Below are 18032 nucleotides of genomic sequence, written 5' to 3'. Positions count from 1 at the left end.
TGTACTGACGCCCCGTCATGCGAGGATTGCATTGGATGGTAGGCGTGACGTGTCCGTACGACAACGAGGCAGTGATGCTGACAGCATACGCCGCAGCTCATAATCAAGACAACCCCGCACCTCCCACCTGAGAAAGTTTTACATCTCTTTGCCTTGTATCAACAGTTGCTGACTATCACTGCGAGTACCGAGACATCTATCCTCTTCCTCTTCCAACGGCGTCATGTCAAGGTGGCATGAGCGACATTGTACGCAACCCGAAGTACAGGTTCTGGGTGGGCTTCCTTGCTGCTGCTCATGTTACGCTGTTGCTTCAATCGACGACATCAGAGTCGACACAGCGCCATATGAACCTCATCTCGCTCCCAGCGAATCAGACACCTCTTTTAATTTGCGGTGGCCATCTAGCGTGAATTATGGCCATCCTTACGATCTTCACCGTTCGGGCGGCGTTCGAAACCTGGAACCCATTGCTCCGTCTGTTCTAGATGGATCAAGACGCTCCGAAGGTGGCACCGAGACGAATGGAAATATCCCAAAAAGATCAAGAGTAAGCAGTCAGAGAAAGCACCATACCGCATCCAATACCAAGATAAGGGATCACCTCAGTCGATTCGAAGCTCCTCTTTGCTATCCAATACTCGTGGATAGTGATGATGTCCGGCTTCTGGTACTGGACTCTGGTGAAGTTGACAGCCTACTGCACGCAACATTCACAACAACATCACTTGGCTCCAAATCCTCGCAATATGACGCCCTTTCTTACACATGGGCTGATGAAAACGGAAGTTCCGACCCATGCAGGCCATTATTTATTGGGCCGTTTTGGGACGTCATACCCATCACAAGAAATTGCGAAAACGCTCTTCGCAACATCCGGCCGCTACGAGGAGGTCCACGAAGCATATGGGTTGATTCTGTTTGTATTAATCAGACAGATGAAGGGGAAAGATCAGAACAAGTTGCTCTGATGTCAAAAATCTATTCACGTGCCTCGAACACACTGGCATACCTCGGACCGGCCTCTTGGGACAGCGATGCGGCCCTCGACGTGGTTGCAAATTCGTTTCTGGAATGGACGTGTTCTCATCATGGGAATGAGGAGGCGTGTGAAGACTGCAAAATGGCAGTTAACAGATTCCTATCTCGTCCCTATTTTCGTCGTTTGTGGGTGGTACAGGAAGTTATTCTGAGCGAACAAGTCACTATTCATTGTGGTTTCAAATCTATTCTGTGGCCATATATTGGAGTAATACGGAAGCTTGTGTTGACTTCCTGGGCCAAGCACAGAGAGAGCTCACCGCGTCTTTCTCCTGCCCCGGGTCCGGCGGCGAAGCTGATATCCCTGCTTTTGGACACGAGCATCTGTTCGTGTCGTGATCCTAGAGACAAACTATTCGCTCTTCTAGGACTAGCACCATGGAACGAAGTGAAGGAAGAACCGATCACGGCTGACTACAGCCTTACGTTAGAAGAAGTTTGCATCGGAATTGCTGCATATTTCATTACTAGGAACCAAGGAAAGAAGGTACTACTTCTCTCTGGAATTAGTAGTCAACCTAGACTACGGTCCCTACCTTCCTGGGTCCCTGACATTGGTCACCTTCCGCCAATTTTTGAAAGCACATTCCTATTTGACAGGGTCTTCGAAGGACCGTCAGTCAGATCGATTTTTAACACAAGGACTCCTACCACGCTTGGAATCGCCGCTCCCGACATATCCCGTCTGTACTTTGATCCACATACAGCTAGCCTCCAGACCTGGGGGGTTCGAATCTGTAACTTGCTTAGTTCTTTCACCGTACTTCGGAAAGCCCCCGGGAGATGTCTTTTACCAAAAGGAAACTTCATCCAGCACAGCATATGCCCGGTGATGCATCTACCTGAACTCACACAGATGAGTCAGGGCAATGCGAATTGGTTCGAAGATATCTTTACCGCAGACGATAATCTCTACTGGCTACACGGAGTCAAATCCCATGCCATTCTTCGACAAGATTCAACCACTGGCTTTCAGCAGTTAGTGTGTGCCTGCGACTTCGTACTCGAAAACCTGTGGGGAAATAGCACGATTACCTACGACATTCTGTATGTTGACGCTATACATGCGGACGCGGAGACGTTCATGCGCAAGCGGTTGGAGAAGCTTTTGAAACGAATAACTAAATCAGTCGGCGCATTTGACCCTCAGCCTTTCGTGAATAAGGCAACTGCAGAAGTGGTTGTTAGGCTTCGCATCGTGGACCAACTCCCAGCGTGCTACTTATCACGAGGAAAGAAGCTTCTGGCATAGTTGGTTGAAGCTTGAGGCAATTCTCATACCAACGCTTACGAACGGTCCCGGAATTACGGCTTTTATGAAAGCCGTTGAAAACGCAGCTCTGTCATTGAATATCACCTACGGTGGCACACAGACCTTCAATGGGGTTAAGCTGCCCTGGGAAGATGAAGTGGCAACTAGGGAGAGCGTCTCGCAACCTAGGCTGAGGCTTCTATGGTCAGTCCTGGCAAGATGTCAAGGAAAGAAGTTCGGTACTACAAATACAGAGATCGGCGTTGTGCCCGAAAACAAGTTGGTGTTAGCATTTCAGCACTGGGCCAACGTCACGGAAATGCTGTTTAAGACGTTGAGACAGTCCGAATCGCCCGGTGACGGCTTGTGTCAGGCAATTATCGGGAATCATCTTCGGAACTCATGGGAGCAGAGGTGGGCTGATTTCGCCGACAAGGTACTTCCCGAGCGATCCAGTACTCTGGACTCCGAAGAGAGCATACGGCACCTCCTTAGTCTGTTTCCCCGAAATTCAGAAGACTCCGGAGGGACGAATGACCCGGGGCCCAGAATGAGGGATTATACATGGGCCATGCTGACAGAAGACTTGTTGTGGGACTGGGATGAAGCTAGACGATATTTAGAAAAGCGATGGAAGTTCTGGGAATGCTTAGAGAATGACAAATGGATGGCTCGCTGGAAGTCAGGTATGGCAGAATACGGCAAGGATCTTGAAAGTCAGTTGGCTCTACGGCTTCACCTCCGACCATTTGACTTCAACTTAGAAGATCATACCAAGGTCACCATTGTCTAGCATTGTTCGGAAGCATAACTCCCAAGTTCGCACATCAAGCTAAATAGTGGTAGTATAGTAAAACTGCCAGTGGCCAGTACGGTTTGAATAACATGCGGCATATCAGGAGGCTTCCGTCGGAGTGTCTGTTATGCCGCGTCGTGCTTCGTATCTAGACCCGGTGGACAATGCCTAGCAAATGCCGAGCTCTGGTACCCTCAGACTACAGTTCTCTCTACCTTTAGCCTCGCATAAGACCCCATCTTTTCAATTAAGTGTTGCTAGGTTTTCCACCTTGGTGTCATCTGTTTAAATTGATATGCTCTATATTCAGTCTTGTGGTTCCTGAAAACTCTACGCGAGTTGGTCGGTGGGTTGAGTAATCTCGCCGAACTGCTACGACAGACGTACGGACTACTCCACGATCGATGTTGAAGAGTTCAGACTGGGTTTGCGGCAGGCTACATTTGCCGTCTTTGCCCAGACCTTCCAAACATGGGTATCCAAGTTTCGCACTGGATAGTAATTCTTTTTGACTTTATTGACATTGCAGTACGTTTTGCTACTCAATACCATAGACCGCTTCAACGCGTATAAAAGGCTCCCCATACCGGCAGAGATCAGACGAATGATCCAAAAAGGTACTTGTTTCTCAGTTCATTGATCAACAAAATCTTGTTCCGACCAAGTCAAAAATACATCTTCACGCAGTACCACAATGCCAGACTCATGGGAAGACCAGATTGCCCACTTCCAGACCATCCCCTGGTGCGCCAAAGTGCTTTCCGAGCCAGGCATTCTAGTCGCTCCCACTGTCAGCCGGCGATTCGACCCTGATAACCGTATCTTTGAGTACTGGGGCGTGACGCTCTTCAGTGCGGCCACCGTCCCATACTTCATCGGTTGTTTTTACATGCCATCCGAGCCATCCGAAACCGACAACCAGAAACCCGATGAACGACCGTTACATGAAAGATTTGTATCTAAAGCACGATTCTTTCTCACTCTTGGTCATGGACTGAGTACTCTGAAAAAGGAGTGGTGCCACGGCGGGGTGGTTGCCTCCATCTTCGACGAGTGCTTAGGCGCTATCGGATTTGTCAACAAATTTCATGGGTTCATGCCGATGCTTCCTCAAGTTACACAAACGCTCAAAGTCTCGTACATCAAACCAGTACCAACGATGTCAACAATCTCTTGTACGACCATGTTGAAGCGTATGGAAGGGCCGACGAAGTTTGTTGTGGAGGGAGAGATCACGGATGAAAATGGCACGGTGCTGGCGAAAGCGGAAGCCCTGTTCGTTGGCATTGAGAAACGACGGAACAGAGAGAAACTTTGAAATAAGCGTCCGGGGTATTCGGTACATTTGCATGTCAACTGTTACATGTAGTAATAAGTTTATCGATGACCCGAAACCGACGACAGCCTTAGGTTCAGACATTATGAAGGCATCTATCTACTGCTGCCTTTGGCTGTTCTATGCAGAGTCACCGCAAGCAGTATTGTCATATCTGACGTTTATAAATCCCTTTTCATTTCAAGCCAAGCCCAAAGTCCACCATATTGATAATAGAATCCATAGCCATCAAAGATGGCTCTAACTATGCAGTACCTATTCTTGATTTCTTGCATCTCAGACAAGCTGCCATGTCGCACTTGGGGCAACGAAGACAGAACCTGGCTAACTTCTTGTCGCAGAAACCGCAAACCGTCTCTTCCCAGCTTTGAGGCCACCTAGATCGGGTATGTTCGCACTTGGCGTTATTATGAACAGGGCCGGACGCCTTTGGAACCCTCATCCGGGCCCAGTGGTTGCGAATGACCTCCTGCTTTTCCTCGACCTCCAACATCTTCAGCCTCTCACGCGCAGCCTTCTCTCTCTCGGCTGCCGCCTTCTTCGCAGCTTGCAAAGATCGCCTCTCAGCTTCTGCTTCTTTCTGCTGGCGAAGCCGTTGCTTTGCCGCTTGCTCCAAGAGCTCTCTGGCCCTACTGGCTGCCTCCCGGGAGCGTCTCTCTGCAAGCTGCTCCCTCAATTCCCTCAATCTCTCCTTTTCCTCCCTCTCTCGGGCTGCTCTCTCTCGTTCAGCAGTACGGCGCGCAAACTCGGTTGCGGCCGTCTTCTGGGCAGCAACTCTTTCGCGTTCCTCCCGACGAAGCTGTTCTGCCTTTTCAGCTCGTCTTTGCTTTTCACATTCCTCTTTTCTTAGTGTTTCCTTCTTTTCGATTTCCTCTTGCTCCCATGCTCTGTACTGAGCCCACTCCACTCGTACTTGCGAATAGTATGTGTCGTATCTCGCTCGTTTGCACTCATCCCGAAGATACTCATAGGCCTCTTGGATCTGAACAAGTTAGTTGGGTTATTCAGAATCCAGGGATAAGCCGGAAAGTCAGAATTTTGCCAGGGGCAAGTACCTGTCTGAACTCCCGTGCATCTGTGCAGGTTCCGGGCACCTGTTTATCAGGGTGATGCTTCCTAGCCAAAGCGCGATGTGCCCCTTTTATTTCCGCCAGTGTCGCTGTATGTATGACTTGAAGATCTCCGTAATAGTCTCGTATCGATGGCGGCTCCATGGTCTTTGGCTGTCGGGCGCAAATAAAAGGCCATTGACTGATCTTCCACGCAATCTCAACACAATAAGGCTAGAAAAGACATGTCTGCCATTCTACAGCAAGAATAGAAGACCTTCGGCCGTATATAAATGTTTTGAATCCTACTTGAAGGGGTTTCTCAATTCTTGTCCCTATGAACGACGAGGTAGGTGCCTTATTGAATGTGGGTGGATCTTGTCGGCCTCCTGCTTTAAAGCCAAAACATGTCTCAGGCTACTTCGGCCACCACAAGGACTCAAGCATTGGAGATAAACCTTCTGTCATTGAGCTGAAGAAACATTCTACTCATGAAACTGTTGTGAAAATGCTTAGAAGATGGCGAATCAGGCCGGTGGTGGGAAGCGGAGTTTCTCTCTATGTATCAAGCTATTGTCAAACAGTTAGGCGACTGATGACTGAAAAGAAAAGCAGCGACAATAGTAGTTCAGTAAGGGTTTATATTTGAGAATACTCTCACATTCCTGTATTCTTAATATACGGAGACCCAGACGACGTGCTTGAAGGACTTCACTCTCATTTGAAAAGGTCAAAATGCTCGCCCTTCATATATATAGGCGAAAAAAAAGAACGGAAAAGAAATTGTGCTAGCACGACCTGGTTTCGATCCAGGGACCTCTGGGTTATGAGCCCAGCGCTCTACCCCTGAGCTACCGTGCTGTTTGCTTGTTGAAAATTGGGAACTACAATCAGAATAAGAGCCGGCACAGTGGAGCGTGTCGTGTGACTCACTCGTGGGTCTGCATCATTCACTTATTGACCCACTGGCTATGCGGTCGAACCAGCCGACAAAGCCAGTTCAGTCTTTGGAGATGGTAGTCGACGCTTCAGATGGTGTTGTTCTGCTGAGCTCAAATGTTTAGAATAGGCTATCGTGACTGGATGTTCATGGTGTTGACGGCCCAAGTGGAGCAGCAGGTCTCGGATCGGCGCAGAACCGGCTGTTTGGTCCGGGGAAAAGCACCCGGGAACAAGGAACCCGGACTGCTCTCACCCGTCGGGGGCATTCTCAAAGAAATGATTGCCGAGTATTTACCTAATTACCATCTCATCTTTATCAATGTGCCGAACCACCTTTGATTTCGGGGGTGTGGGTTTGCGGGGTTTCCAAGCCGACGCTTATCTTCCGCGGGTCTAGATCATCCTCTCTGTCGAAAAGGCCGATCGAATTCCCCGATGCCGTCGGGAAATGCCCAGGATGACGGACGATGACCGGAGCCACCCGCAAGAACGCCATGTCAAATGCAGGGTCAACTTTGATGGCTTTCTCGAGTTTATATCCGCTAATAGGATGTGGCAGAGTTACCTTCATTGTACACACATTTATTTGTTAGACTGCTGTTCTCTTGAACCTTCTGCGTCGACCGACTCAGCACCCTTGAGCATCCCTAAAAGACATTAACACTCATCAAGATGATCACACCTGTAAGATAACCAACCGCATATGCATCTCGATTATGGCTTAACTCTGCCCTCAGAAATGGAGCCGTTTGGTGCGGTTTATCGCCGAAGATGATTGGAGGGAGTATATCGGTGAGCCGGTTGACGATAGCGTTGACGGTATGACATCCCAACACCCAGGAGTGCCAAGATACTCACATCCTTGCAGTCGGAGCCGCCCTCACAGCATCTGTTCCCGTGCCTGTCCGGGTGTTCACCGGCACATCCGCGCTTGACGCCTCAGCAGAGCCAACATCAAAGATCCTCAACATTCAGAAGCTCTTGCCGCCCCTGAGTCGCAAGGAAGTAGGCACAATCCGTTGCATAGGCCTCAACTACCGCAAACATGCCAAAGAGATGAATCTCGAGTTGCCAGAGCATCCTACGCTCTTCTTCAAGCCGGCAAGCTGCTTGAACGCCTCAAATTCGCCACTTGTCATTCCCCATCAAGCAACAGACTCTCAAGCGGACTATGAGGCCGAACTGGCAGTGGTCATCGGCCGTGACGCGAGGAATGTTAGCACTGAAGAGGCCATGGACTATGTGCTCGGCTACATGTGCTCCAACGACGTCACGGGAAGAAAACACCAGTTCGCCGGCGCGCAGTGGGGCTTCGGCAAGGGTTTCGACGGCTTCGCTCCCATGGGGCCCTGTCTTGTCAGCACGAGCAGCATCCCAGATCCGTCGGTTATTGAATTGAAGACCGTTCTCAACGGCGAGGTCATGCAGGAGGGCAGAGGAGACGACATGATCTTCTCTATCGCGGAGATCGTGGCGTATCTGTCTCAAGGCACGACACTGGAAGCAGGTACAGTCATCATGACGGGTACACCTCATGGTATCGGTGTCAGCAGAACCCCTCCGGTATTCCTCGCTCCAGGAGATGACCTTCGGATTGTGATGAGCCACGGTTTGGGCAGTCTTGTCAACCGAGTGGAGTACGAGGAGAAGCCGAAACAGGCGGCTACGAATGGCGTCAACGGGGTCAAGGCGGTTAATGGTGTTAACGGGGTAAAAGAAGTCAAAGTTAACGGGATTCATTGAGGGAAAGAAGGAGTCTTTATACACGTGGGATAGTATGGTTCCAGCCGATGGCGTATCCGTTTTATAAGGAACTTCAGCTGGATTTGAGACAACAAACGACCTGGTTTCCGGTTGATCAGATATACACACAAGAAGTCAAGACCTTTGTAGCCATGTCGGCGGCGCCCCTGTGCTCTTCCCCGAAACGGCGGCTTGAACACACATCTCCAAACTCCCAAAGCAGAACTTCCGACCGGTCAGACCGGGGCCGTAGTGGATGTACTTTCCAGAGTTTGTCATGATCACCTGGGTGGGTTTCGGAATGACTGGCTCCTCAATAGAGCACCAGCAGGTGTCCGTGAGGAATTGCGCTCCGAATCTTTCCAGCTCTTCAACATAGCCTGCCTGAGTAGCCAATGCATGTTGCGCCCGACCACACGTGATAATCACCGACACGTCCTCGTGCTTGGTCTTGCCACGGCACAACTTGGCGACGTCCCTGATCTCGCGAGAGGAGAAGTGTGGGTTTCCGAACGAGATGAGGTCGACCTGCCTCTCCGTCGACCCGTGATTGAACTCGTCCCAGCATTCGTGTAGCTCCTTCCAGCCAACATCAACGCGTTCGGGTAAGATACCACCAGAGCAAACGGCTTCCAGTGTTGGAGCTTCTGGTGTCAAGTTGACCATATGAAACATCGGCGCGCTCGAAGAAGTAGCGAAGGCTGCCGAAAAGGCTTTGAAGTCATCGTTGGAGGGTTTGAGGCCTTCAAGACCCGTGATAGCTGGGATACGACCTCCAGCAATAGCGCCGAAACAGAATCCTGATATAGGCCAGAAGGAGTCGTCAATTCCATCGGGTACCTCAACCTTGATCCATACAGAGGCAACTCGGTTCGCGTCGACGTAGGCACCCGACTTCGGCGCACGCCCCGTTAACGCGATGAGTACCTCCAACATGTTTGGATTCTTCAAGGTTCTTGCACCGAGAACGCTGTTTGCGTAAACCACGGCGTTGGACTCTCCCCAGGCGATCGAGTCTCCCAACTTCGGAGCGGTTTCAAGAAGATACGGCGCGCAAGTAAAAGACACCTGGCCGCCCATGTCGACGAAAGCCTTGGTCAACTCGTCGCACGTAGTCCCAAGCTCAGAGTCGATGCCGAGCGTCCGCCATCGCTTTTGGTCAACGTTGAGAGAGTTTATGGTGGCTGGAACTCGGAACTTCCCACCCCAATCCCGGAGTCTTTTGCCGAAGGCGACAGATCCGGGGCCGTACCAAGCCGCGTCAACGTGAGCTTGACTTACATCCATCAGCTCGGTGGCTCCCATTAGATGTGCCTGTCGGATAATTGTTCGCATCGAAATTCTGGCCGCCTCGCCGTTGGCTCCTTCCAAGGTGGCTAAGTCGAAATTGGAAAGCCGAATCCCCAGGTTCGTAAGGTCTTCAGAAGGCTTCTGAACTCCGTTTGCGACGATTCCAGTGAGGGAGGTGAGAGGACCATCCGATACAGCACCACCATCGATATGGACTGTCTTCTCGCCCCATTGGAGTAACTGCCGAAATTCCTCAGGCTTAACAGTTACCACTGGTACTGTTTTACCGAAGAACTCATCCGCCACAAGAACGCCAAGTGTTATGAGCTCCTCGCGACGTTCGAGAATGAGCGCTTTGGGACCAAGCCCGTTGAGAATGAGTTCCATCATGACAACACTGCCGCCGCATGATCCTCGACTTGCGGGGATTGCTAAGACGGTGTCCTTCAAGAAATGTCCGCTCAATGGGTGAAACCGGTCGATGACCTCGCCGGTCTTTTGATTTACACCGCCCCATAGACTGAGTTCGAGGTCAGCTGCCAGAAGCGTGGCCGAAGCATGGCCGTTGACGTAAGGTGTGCCGTGGAATACGGCTGGTTCTGTTGCTTCCATTGGTACTGACATTGGCGATGTCTGGTGCTGAAAGGGCGTTGAGGATGTAAACCTGCGATCCGTTGTGTTCTATAGAGAACAGAGTGCAATGATTGATAATATGTAGTGCTTCGTTGGTCAGGAGGAGGACGTAGATTATGTGTCCATCTTGTAAAGAAACCGAACCCTGCTCGGATGAGATTCCGAGTCCACAATATTTGCAGTTCCATGCGCATGTCTTCCAAGTTCATCCCTTCTTATCGGGAAATAAAATAAACAGCGATTCGTCTCCAGTAGTTGACGCTTCTCCCCGCGCCGTCATGCAACGGGATTGCGGGGTAGAATGTGCCTCACTTCTCATACCCAATGTGGAAGTTCGACGTGCCTGTTCAAGGAACATCAATAACCTTGTCGGATCGGATGCGGAACCAAGGCTAAACTGTTGCATGAGAAAGGTCTGAAAGATTGATAGAGAAAATGCCATAGGTTATCGCCGTAACGATAAACCCTATGGGCAAGATCGTTTCGGAATGATGAAGTAATTGAGACAGGCAGCACCATGGATAAGAGAACAGATCCAGATGCGAGTCCATGTTGTGTCAGTATGCGTTTGTCCTCGCTGCTTTCTATGTTGGCCAGCTCATGACATACCCCATACTCCTTGATAGCAATCATCGAGACGTTGTAGGTTATCGATGGGGCGAATCCGATCCCGGTTGGTACAGGAGGTTCTCTCCAAATTTGCCATGTTGGGAAAGCAAGATACCAGCAATTGGTCGAGCCGCAGGAAGCTTTGTTGGAATATGCTGTATTAGATGATAATATTACTCGCTTTGAGACTGGGCGCGTTAATTAAATACTTAAGCCAGTAAATTTCAGCCTATTCCAACCTAAACTGATCACGACAGCTAGTTTACATCGCTTTACCAATCCGTCCTCTGCCGAAAACCGCAAGCCAAAGCCATGGCCGAAGTTAAGATCAAGCGCATCGACGTCTTTCAGGCTGATTTGCCTTACTCAGGCGGGGTTTACTACCTGTCCGGAGGGCGTGAGTACCCCAGTTTCGACGGCACCTTCGTACGTATCACCACCGAGTGCGGCATCGAGGGCTGGGGGGAGAGCACGCCCTTCGGATCGACCTTCATAGCTTCACACGCTCTGGGAGTTCGAGCCGGTATTGCGGAAATCGCCCCAAGCTTGATTGGACTTGATCCACGAAGAGTCGATCGGATTAATGAAGCTATGGATGCGGCGCTCCTCGGTCACGAACACGCCAAAGCCGCCCTGGATGTTGCATGCTGGGACATCTTCGGCAAATGGGCAGGTCTTCCTGTATGTGAACTTCTTGGAGGCCGCACAGACTACAAGATACCCATCATCACCTCTCTCCCGGTTCGCGGACCGGAAGGCATGCGGGCCCTCGTCCAGGAGTACCGGGATAAGGGATCGATCGGATTCTCGGTCAAGATCGGCGGAGACCCTGTCGTTGATGCCGCCCGCATCGTCGAGGCTTTTAAGGACAAGAAGCCTGGCGAGTTTTTCATTGTCGATGCCAACGGCGGGCTGACCGTGGAGGGAGCTTTGAGAATGTTGAGGCTTCTACCCGAGGGCCTTGACTTCGTTCTGGAAGCACCATGTCAGACTTGGAGGGAGTGCACGTCGCTACGACGCAGGACGAACGTGCCGATCATATTCGACGAACTCGCCCTGACGGATGTGTCAATGATTCAGATGATTGCGGACGACGCGGGTGAAGGTATCAACTTCAAGCCTCAGAAGTTTGGCGGTCTTACTCGGTCACGCCGTGTGAGGGACATTTGCGTCGCGGCAGGGTATATCATGAGCGTGCAAGAGACGTGTGCTTCTGATATTGGGTTCGCGGTTCTCGTTCACCTGAGCCAGTCTATTCCGGAGAGGAACCTGCGCTGCGTACTTGCTAGTCGCGACATGGTCACGTTGAAAACGGCGGATGGCGCATTTGAGATTCGCGATGGACATATTCAGGCACCCACTGAGCCAGGACTCGGCATAACGCCTCGGATGGACGCTTTGGGGCAGTCTGTTGCTAGTTACTTCTAAGATGAAGCTTCTGTTAGACTTGTTCAAATACCGCACTGTTTCCAACCCATTACCTCCTTCACGTCTCAGCAACTCATGTGGCTTTGCCACGATATGTGTAAGCAAGTTTTGCAATATGTATGTGCCGACCACATTTCTGTAACAAGACAATTCATTGTTTAATGATGACGAACTTGAGGCTGCTGCTTGACAGTCAGGATGAAAGGGTCAGCGCCATAAAGAGACGCATAACGCCATGACAATAGGTGTCCTATTGTGGTGGCCACAATTTGACATCTGACTGTACACTCTCGGGCAGCTAGCGAATCTCAGATATATAAACTACTAATGTTCTCTCGTCTTGCTGCAAAACTCGCGGCATCAAAGGCTTCTTGCAGTTTCGTGGCTGGGTCTGCTGTGAACTGTGAACCTGTAGCTTCACAGTCTCAAACGTTAGGTCTCTTCAACCGCCCGCCAGCAACATGGAAGAACTCCCAAACCTTTCGTCTTGGCAATTGCTCTTGTTCGGCCGATCGTTTCCAGTAGCTACTGGGAGCCTTTTAACGACACTTGGAGGTCCTTCACACAAAAGCTGCCCCGACATGCCAACTTGCGTCTGGTTCGGCAGCCGGATCGTGTTCTCTCTGCCCTGCAACGGCGCCCGCCACCAAAGGCCGTGCTCATCATAGATGACGCCCTCGTTCTACCCGATATGGGCTATGTGTGGTACGCCGTACTGTCATACGTGCATCAAGGCGGTATTGCGGTTGCCATGGGTAAGTTTGAGGACGCTGCGTATTGGAACGAAAGCCTCATAGATTCCTTCTTCGCCAAGGCCGGTCTCGGTTCGACAGCTCGTGGCCTCGGACATTTTGCTAACCTCAATCACGATGCATTCAACCTCCCAGCAGGGCTACCGAAGACACGGAACCAAGTAACTGTGCACTTGACGAAAGTCGAGGACAAGGACTCATGGTATGCTGGAACACTTCAAACCCCTAACCACATTTTTTTGAGACAGCCCGTCCAGCATGACTGGAGGACGTCAGTGGCAGTGGCTTTTGGCCGAGTTGGAAACGGAAAGGTTGGGTATATCGGAGGCAATGACCTTGCCCGGGAATCCACGGGAAATATCATTCTTGCAATGTGTGGATTTGCATTGTAGGAGCGAAAGATTATCATACGGAATGAGTGGTCAACCCATCCTAATGATCGCTTCCTTTAGTCGTATTTCGTCAAGGATGTCTCTTGGAAACCTCACAACTCCTGTTCATGTACATGTATGATGTGCTGTGATGCTGCATTTGCTATTTCAATGGATTAATTCGATGCTCTAGATATTCGTTTGATCATGCATTATCGTGTTGATGACATGTTCCCACTGAGATAAATCTCCGCTTTCCGGAAGAAAGAAGCCCGGATCGTCCCACGTCATCTGCGCGCTTGAGGTGCTGTAGGGAAGTCCAAGACCGACCAACAGCGGATCAAATTCGGGACTCTCGACCGGTAATTGTGGTTGTGTAGGCATCAGATTTGGCTGGCCTACGGATTGCAACGGACGTTCGGCCGGGGATGCCAAAGCCAAGGGAACCATTGGGTTCGGCGCCGGTGGTTGAGACTGCCTCGCCTTCTTCACACACAACTCGACAATTTTCACTTCAGCCAAGGCGAACTCGTTGAGCCAAACGTCGTTCCGCTGCATCTCGCAGTACGCTGCCAGATCTTCAAGAATGGCCTGCGACCTCCGTGTATGGGGGTCTCGCACGGCGATGATTCCCAGCACCAACGCGCTGTTGAAAAGGTTGTGTGGGCCGAGACTCCATTTCAGCCGGTCCGTCAGGGGTTGGCTGAACAGCTTCAGGCCCATCTCGAGGTCGGCGCAGGCGGACGCTATGCAGACATCGTGGCTGTGTTTGTAGCGGTTGGTGATGGACTGACGAAGAAGAAACGGGCGATGGAGGGTGACGCGAGCAAAGTGGTACATGCTGTGGAGATGGAGTCTTTGCCACGGCAGAAAAGGGAGCCTCTCGTCTTTGGAGGTGTCGGCGTCTTCGACCTCGAAGTACGGCGGTAGCCTGCTCCTCCAGGTATCAATCTCCTTGTCTAAGGTCAAGACCGTTTCGTAGGACACGGTGAACAATCCGAAACATCTTTCCTGGATCTTGCCGACCACAACGGCCAGCTCATGGGCAAGTCGGCTGAAGACGCTTGGTGTTGGCTCTGACAGAGGTGCCTCGGGAACCTTTGACGCTTCTTCGTCATCAAGGTCATCCAGCCAGACGTTGGATGCTTGCTTGACCAGACATTGCTGATCAACAATCGCAAACGGCCTTCCGAGGGCAAGGGCGATGGTCTTATCCAGCATGTAAAGGTTACTCCACAGCCGCCTTCTGGTCTCCATCTCCTTTCTGGGTAACCTCCACCTCTCGCCGTCGATATGCATACCCTGGGCCTGAGCCATGCGCATCGCGAAGCTAGTAGTTAGCCACGATTCCGGGACGCGGCGAGTGTAGATGAGGTATCGCGTCACCAGCACCCCAGCCCTGACGAGATCCGTCGATTCGCCGTAGAAGGTCGGCGCAATGACGATGGCGCGTCGGGCAGCCCAGTAGAACCGTTGCGACGTCTCGTGGACTTCCCTCTGAACCTCCTTGTTCCGGGGCTTCGGACAATCCAAGAGCACGCCGTAGGCCATTACGATGAACAGCAGCGCCAACCAGCGGAGATCGATCGTTGCAAAATCATCGAAGCCAAACTTCCTTGACCAGAAGTTATCGTACTTGGCCTTGAACGAGTTCGGCTGGACGGCATCAATAGCCCAGTTCAGCTCGTTCAGGAAGCAGTCCGTCAACCTATCAACAGTCGACTTCTTTCTCGGAAGCAGCCCCAGGAGTTCCCAAATCTGGGAGAAAGGCCCTCCTTCGTCTCGGAAGGAATGTGTTGAGCCCGCTTGAGCCTTTTGTGAAAGTCCGGAAGAGAGCTCGGGCGCGGGAGCTTGTATGATTTTCGCAGCCGCTTGGGGGCCGAAGTAGGACGAGCCGAAGAAGGACGGCGCATCGCGGCTTTTGAAGAGATTGCCGACAGCGTATTCCCCTTGTTGGTCTTGTCCGCTTTCGCCCTGCCTTCTCCCTCCGCTGCTAGATGATCGCGAGGGTATCGGTCCGGACCCTGAAGAGGACTCATCTTGTCGTTCGGGCTCCTGATTCGGTATTGAGGAGGCGGTGGCCGGCGAGATGGGCGTTGCGAAGTTGACTGCAGGAGAAGTCAGGACCGGTGGCCGCGACCGTTGTCTCGGTCTTTCGCCGCCATCTTCTAGATGGCTGTAGGAACACGATGATCCTACTCCGCGACGCTCGCAGTTGAAGCATGGTTTCGATCCGTTGCACTAGACCCTGTATCAGCAGGTCCGAAGGATGGATGGACGAATTTGCGAAGAAGAAAAGGCATCCTCTCTATTGCCGACCACGTAAAAGATGACTTGAGCGCGCCTGTAGCTGCAATTCCCGTCCGCCCGAGATCCAAGTGGCAAACATCCGATCAACGGCATCACCTTTCGCCAAGCTGCAAACAAACAATACATGCCAAGACAGTAGCTGAGAGACCTATCACTCACTCGTTGCTTTCGCCGATGACACGACTCGCACGCGACCGCGTGCCTCCCTCGCTTCCTCTTCCGAGCTATCGGACTTTTCGCACTCGAGGCGTCAGCAGTGGGCGATGTCGAATCCATTGAGCCGCGGGTTGCCGGAGAGAATGCCGAAAGCGACAAACTGGTTTGCGAGATCGGGGAATTGGCCAAGAGGACACGACAGGCGAGGCGATGTCGGCCTTTTTCATAATCCCAGAGAGGCGCCCTCGTGTTATCAAGATCCCCCACATTTGACCGAGGGGAATCTTGGCTCCCCTAAGCCCTTTCAGGGACGTCCGGATGATAAGAAGTCCTGGCTCGTTTCCCCGGCTTTTTGGGCGCACCCCGCTGTATTGCATGGATCATCAGCCGACGTTGTGATAAGTGCGCGCATTTCCCGACGCGGAGGAGGGGCGGGAGGGAACGATAGATTGGCGTCGGCAAATTCTGGGGTTGGCTAGATAGGTGAATCCGGTGACCTCACCTTGCCTTTGCATTTTCTTGGTGATGCAGGCTGAATAGATATATCACCAATGCAGGGCCTGTGGATTATTGTAATGTCGGTAGAGTTAGACTATCTGCATCGTTAGTTGAGCTTTGTCGATCAGCCAACTCGACACGACTTTCGAATATGTCTTCGGAAAAGATGCCCAGCGAGACGAAGGATGGCGACGTCGACTCGCCCTATGAGGGTGTTGCGAGCACGCACCTGACAATCGACCCGGTGGCTGAGAAGAAGTTGGTGAGGAAACTGGACGGATGGCTATCTCCGATGATGATTATCTGCTTTCTGGTGGCGTACTTGGATCGTAGCAACATTGGTATGTGGCTCTTTCAAGCTTTTCCACGACTTTGAATACTGACGGATACTCTATAGGAAATGCAGCAATTGCGGGTATGAACGAAGACCTCAACCTGACTGGCAATCGACTCAATGTCGCAGTCACGGTCTTTTATGGCAAGTTCCCTCAGTCTCTTCTGAGAGACAACAACTGACATATCACGCAGTGACCTACATCGTCTTCGAAATCCCGGCCTCCCTAATCCTCAAGAAAGCCCGCCCGAGCCGACTCATCCCCTTCTTCATCCTCGCATGGAGCGCAACCGTCGTGGGCTCCGCCTTCGTAACAAACTACGCCGGCCTCCTCGCCACAAGACTCCTCATCGGCATGTTCGAGTCCGGCCTTTTCCCCTGCTTGACGCTGTACCTGAGCACATTCTACAAGCGCGAAGAACAAGCCCGCCGAATCTCGTACCTGTTCGTCGCCGCCGCGCTCTCCGGCGCCTTCGGCGGTCTCCTGGCCTACGGTCTGACCAGCCTTCACGGCGCGAGCGGTCTGGCCGGTTGGAGGTGGCTCTTCCTCATCGAGGGGGTCATTTCCCTCGCCGTTGGCCTTGCCGTCATTCTGCTTCTTCCCGATAGTTTCGAGTCGGCGAAGTGGCTCACCGAAGACGACAAGGCTCTCATGCGCATCCGCGCCGAGCAGGCTAGGGTCTACCAGGGCGAGTCCGAGACCTTCGACAAGGCGGAGGTGAAGCTCGCGTTCCAGGACCCCAAGGTGTGGCTCTCTGCGGGATGCCAGTTCTGCGCGAACACGTGCTCGTTCGGTTTCGGTACCTTCTTGCCCGTGATCATCAGGGGGTTCGGGTATAGCAGCATCAAGACTCAGCTCCTTACCGTTCCCGTGTACATCTGGGCATCGGCGGTTTACCTCACTATTGCCTACATCTCGGACAAGATCAACAAGCGCGCCGTCTTCATGGTGCCTATGGCTCTGGTAACTGCGACGGGATACGCCCTGATGCTGGGTGTTAGTATGAAGGCTACGAGCGTGCAATACTTCGCGACCTTCGTCACAGCTACGGGTATCTACTGCGTCGTCGGTCTCAACGTCACCTGGGTCAGCAATAGCAACGCTGGTTACTTCAAGCGCGCAACGGCTATCGGTCTCCAGCAGACGATCGGTAACAGTGCCGGTCTCATGGCTGGACAGATTTACCGCATCACGGCTTCTGACGGGAGGTACACGATTGGCCATGCTGTGTCGCTAGGCACCATCACGGTTGCGTCGGTTGGATACTTCACAATGTGGACTATCCTGAACAGGATCAACAACAGGAGAGAGAACATGAGCATCGATGAGAGGTCGCGCGAAATCGATCAGGGCAAGAAGGGAGATAGACACCCCGACTTCCGCTACACTCTGTAGATGGGGGGTCTAGTTGTTAGATTAAGAGTCGTCATAATATTACCATATTTCGTTTCAATCGTCGTGGCTTTTCCCATCATGGATGCTTCACATCCC

At 51.9% G+C, this 18032-nt stretch overlaps 5 protein-coding genes across 5 annotated transcripts; 3 read left to right on the top strand and 2 right to left on the bottom strand.

Annotated features, from left to right (window-relative positions):
* Positions 1 to 3783: 3783 nt before the first annotated feature.
* On the top strand, positions 3784 to 8159 carry CkaCkLH20_11065 (fumarylacetoacetate hydrolase; the record flags this gene model as incomplete). Its single annotated transcript, XM_038893779.1, has 3 exons — positions 3784 to 3927; positions 7154 to 7235; positions 7285 to 8159. The coding sequence occupies 3 exons, from the start codon at positions 3784 to 3786 to the stop codon at positions 8157 to 8159; spliced, it is 1101 nt and encodes a 366-aa protein (XP_038740879.1).
* A 135-nt stretch (positions 8160 to 8294) lies between these two features.
* Positions 8295 to 10073, bottom strand: CkaCkLH20_11064 (uncharacterized protein; the record flags this gene model as incomplete). Its single annotated transcript, XM_038893778.1, has 1 exon — positions 8295 to 10073. The coding sequence occupies one exon, from the start codon at positions 10071 to 10073 to the stop codon at positions 8295 to 8297; it is 1779 nt and encodes a 592-aa protein (XP_038740878.1).
* A 930-nt stretch (positions 10074 to 11003) lies between these two features.
* CkaCkLH20_11063 (uncharacterized protein) lies at positions 11004 to 12119 on the top strand (the record flags this gene model as incomplete). The annotated part of the gene is made up of 1 exon (XM_038893777.1): positions 11004 to 12119. One exon carries the CDS (start codon positions 11004 to 11006, stop codon positions 12117 to 12119), a length of 1116 nt encoding a protein of 371 aa, XP_038740877.1.
* Positions 12120 to 13431: 1312 nt separating this feature from the next.
* On the bottom strand, positions 13432 to 15366 carry CkaCkLH20_11062 (nucleus protein; the record flags this gene model as incomplete). The annotated part of the gene is made up of 1 exon (XM_038893776.1): positions 13432 to 15366. One exon carries the CDS (start codon positions 15364 to 15366, stop codon positions 13432 to 13434), a length of 1935 nt encoding a protein of 644 aa, XP_038740876.1.
* A 991-nt stretch (positions 15367 to 16357) lies between these two features.
* Positions 16358 to 17936, top strand: CkaCkLH20_11061 (nicotinic acid plasma membrane transporter; the record flags this gene model as incomplete). Its single annotated transcript, XM_038893775.1, has 3 exons — positions 16358 to 16547; positions 16604 to 16621; positions 16735 to 17936. 3 exons carry the CDS (start codon positions 16358 to 16360, stop codon positions 17934 to 17936), a joined length of 1410 nt encoding a protein of 469 aa, XP_038740875.1.
* Between the last annotated feature and the right edge of the window lie 96 nt (positions 17937 to 18032).

This window comes from Colletotrichum karsti (genome assembly GCF_011947395.1).
Source record: "Colletotrichum karsti strain CkLH20 chromosome Unknown Scaffold45, whole genome shotgun sequence".
Taxonomy (NCBI): domain Eukaryota; kingdom Fungi; phylum Ascomycota; class Sordariomycetes; order Glomerellales; family Glomerellaceae; genus Colletotrichum; species Colletotrichum karsti.
Note: the sequence above shows the minus strand (reverse complement) of the source record. Positions and strands in the feature narration are given on the sequence as shown.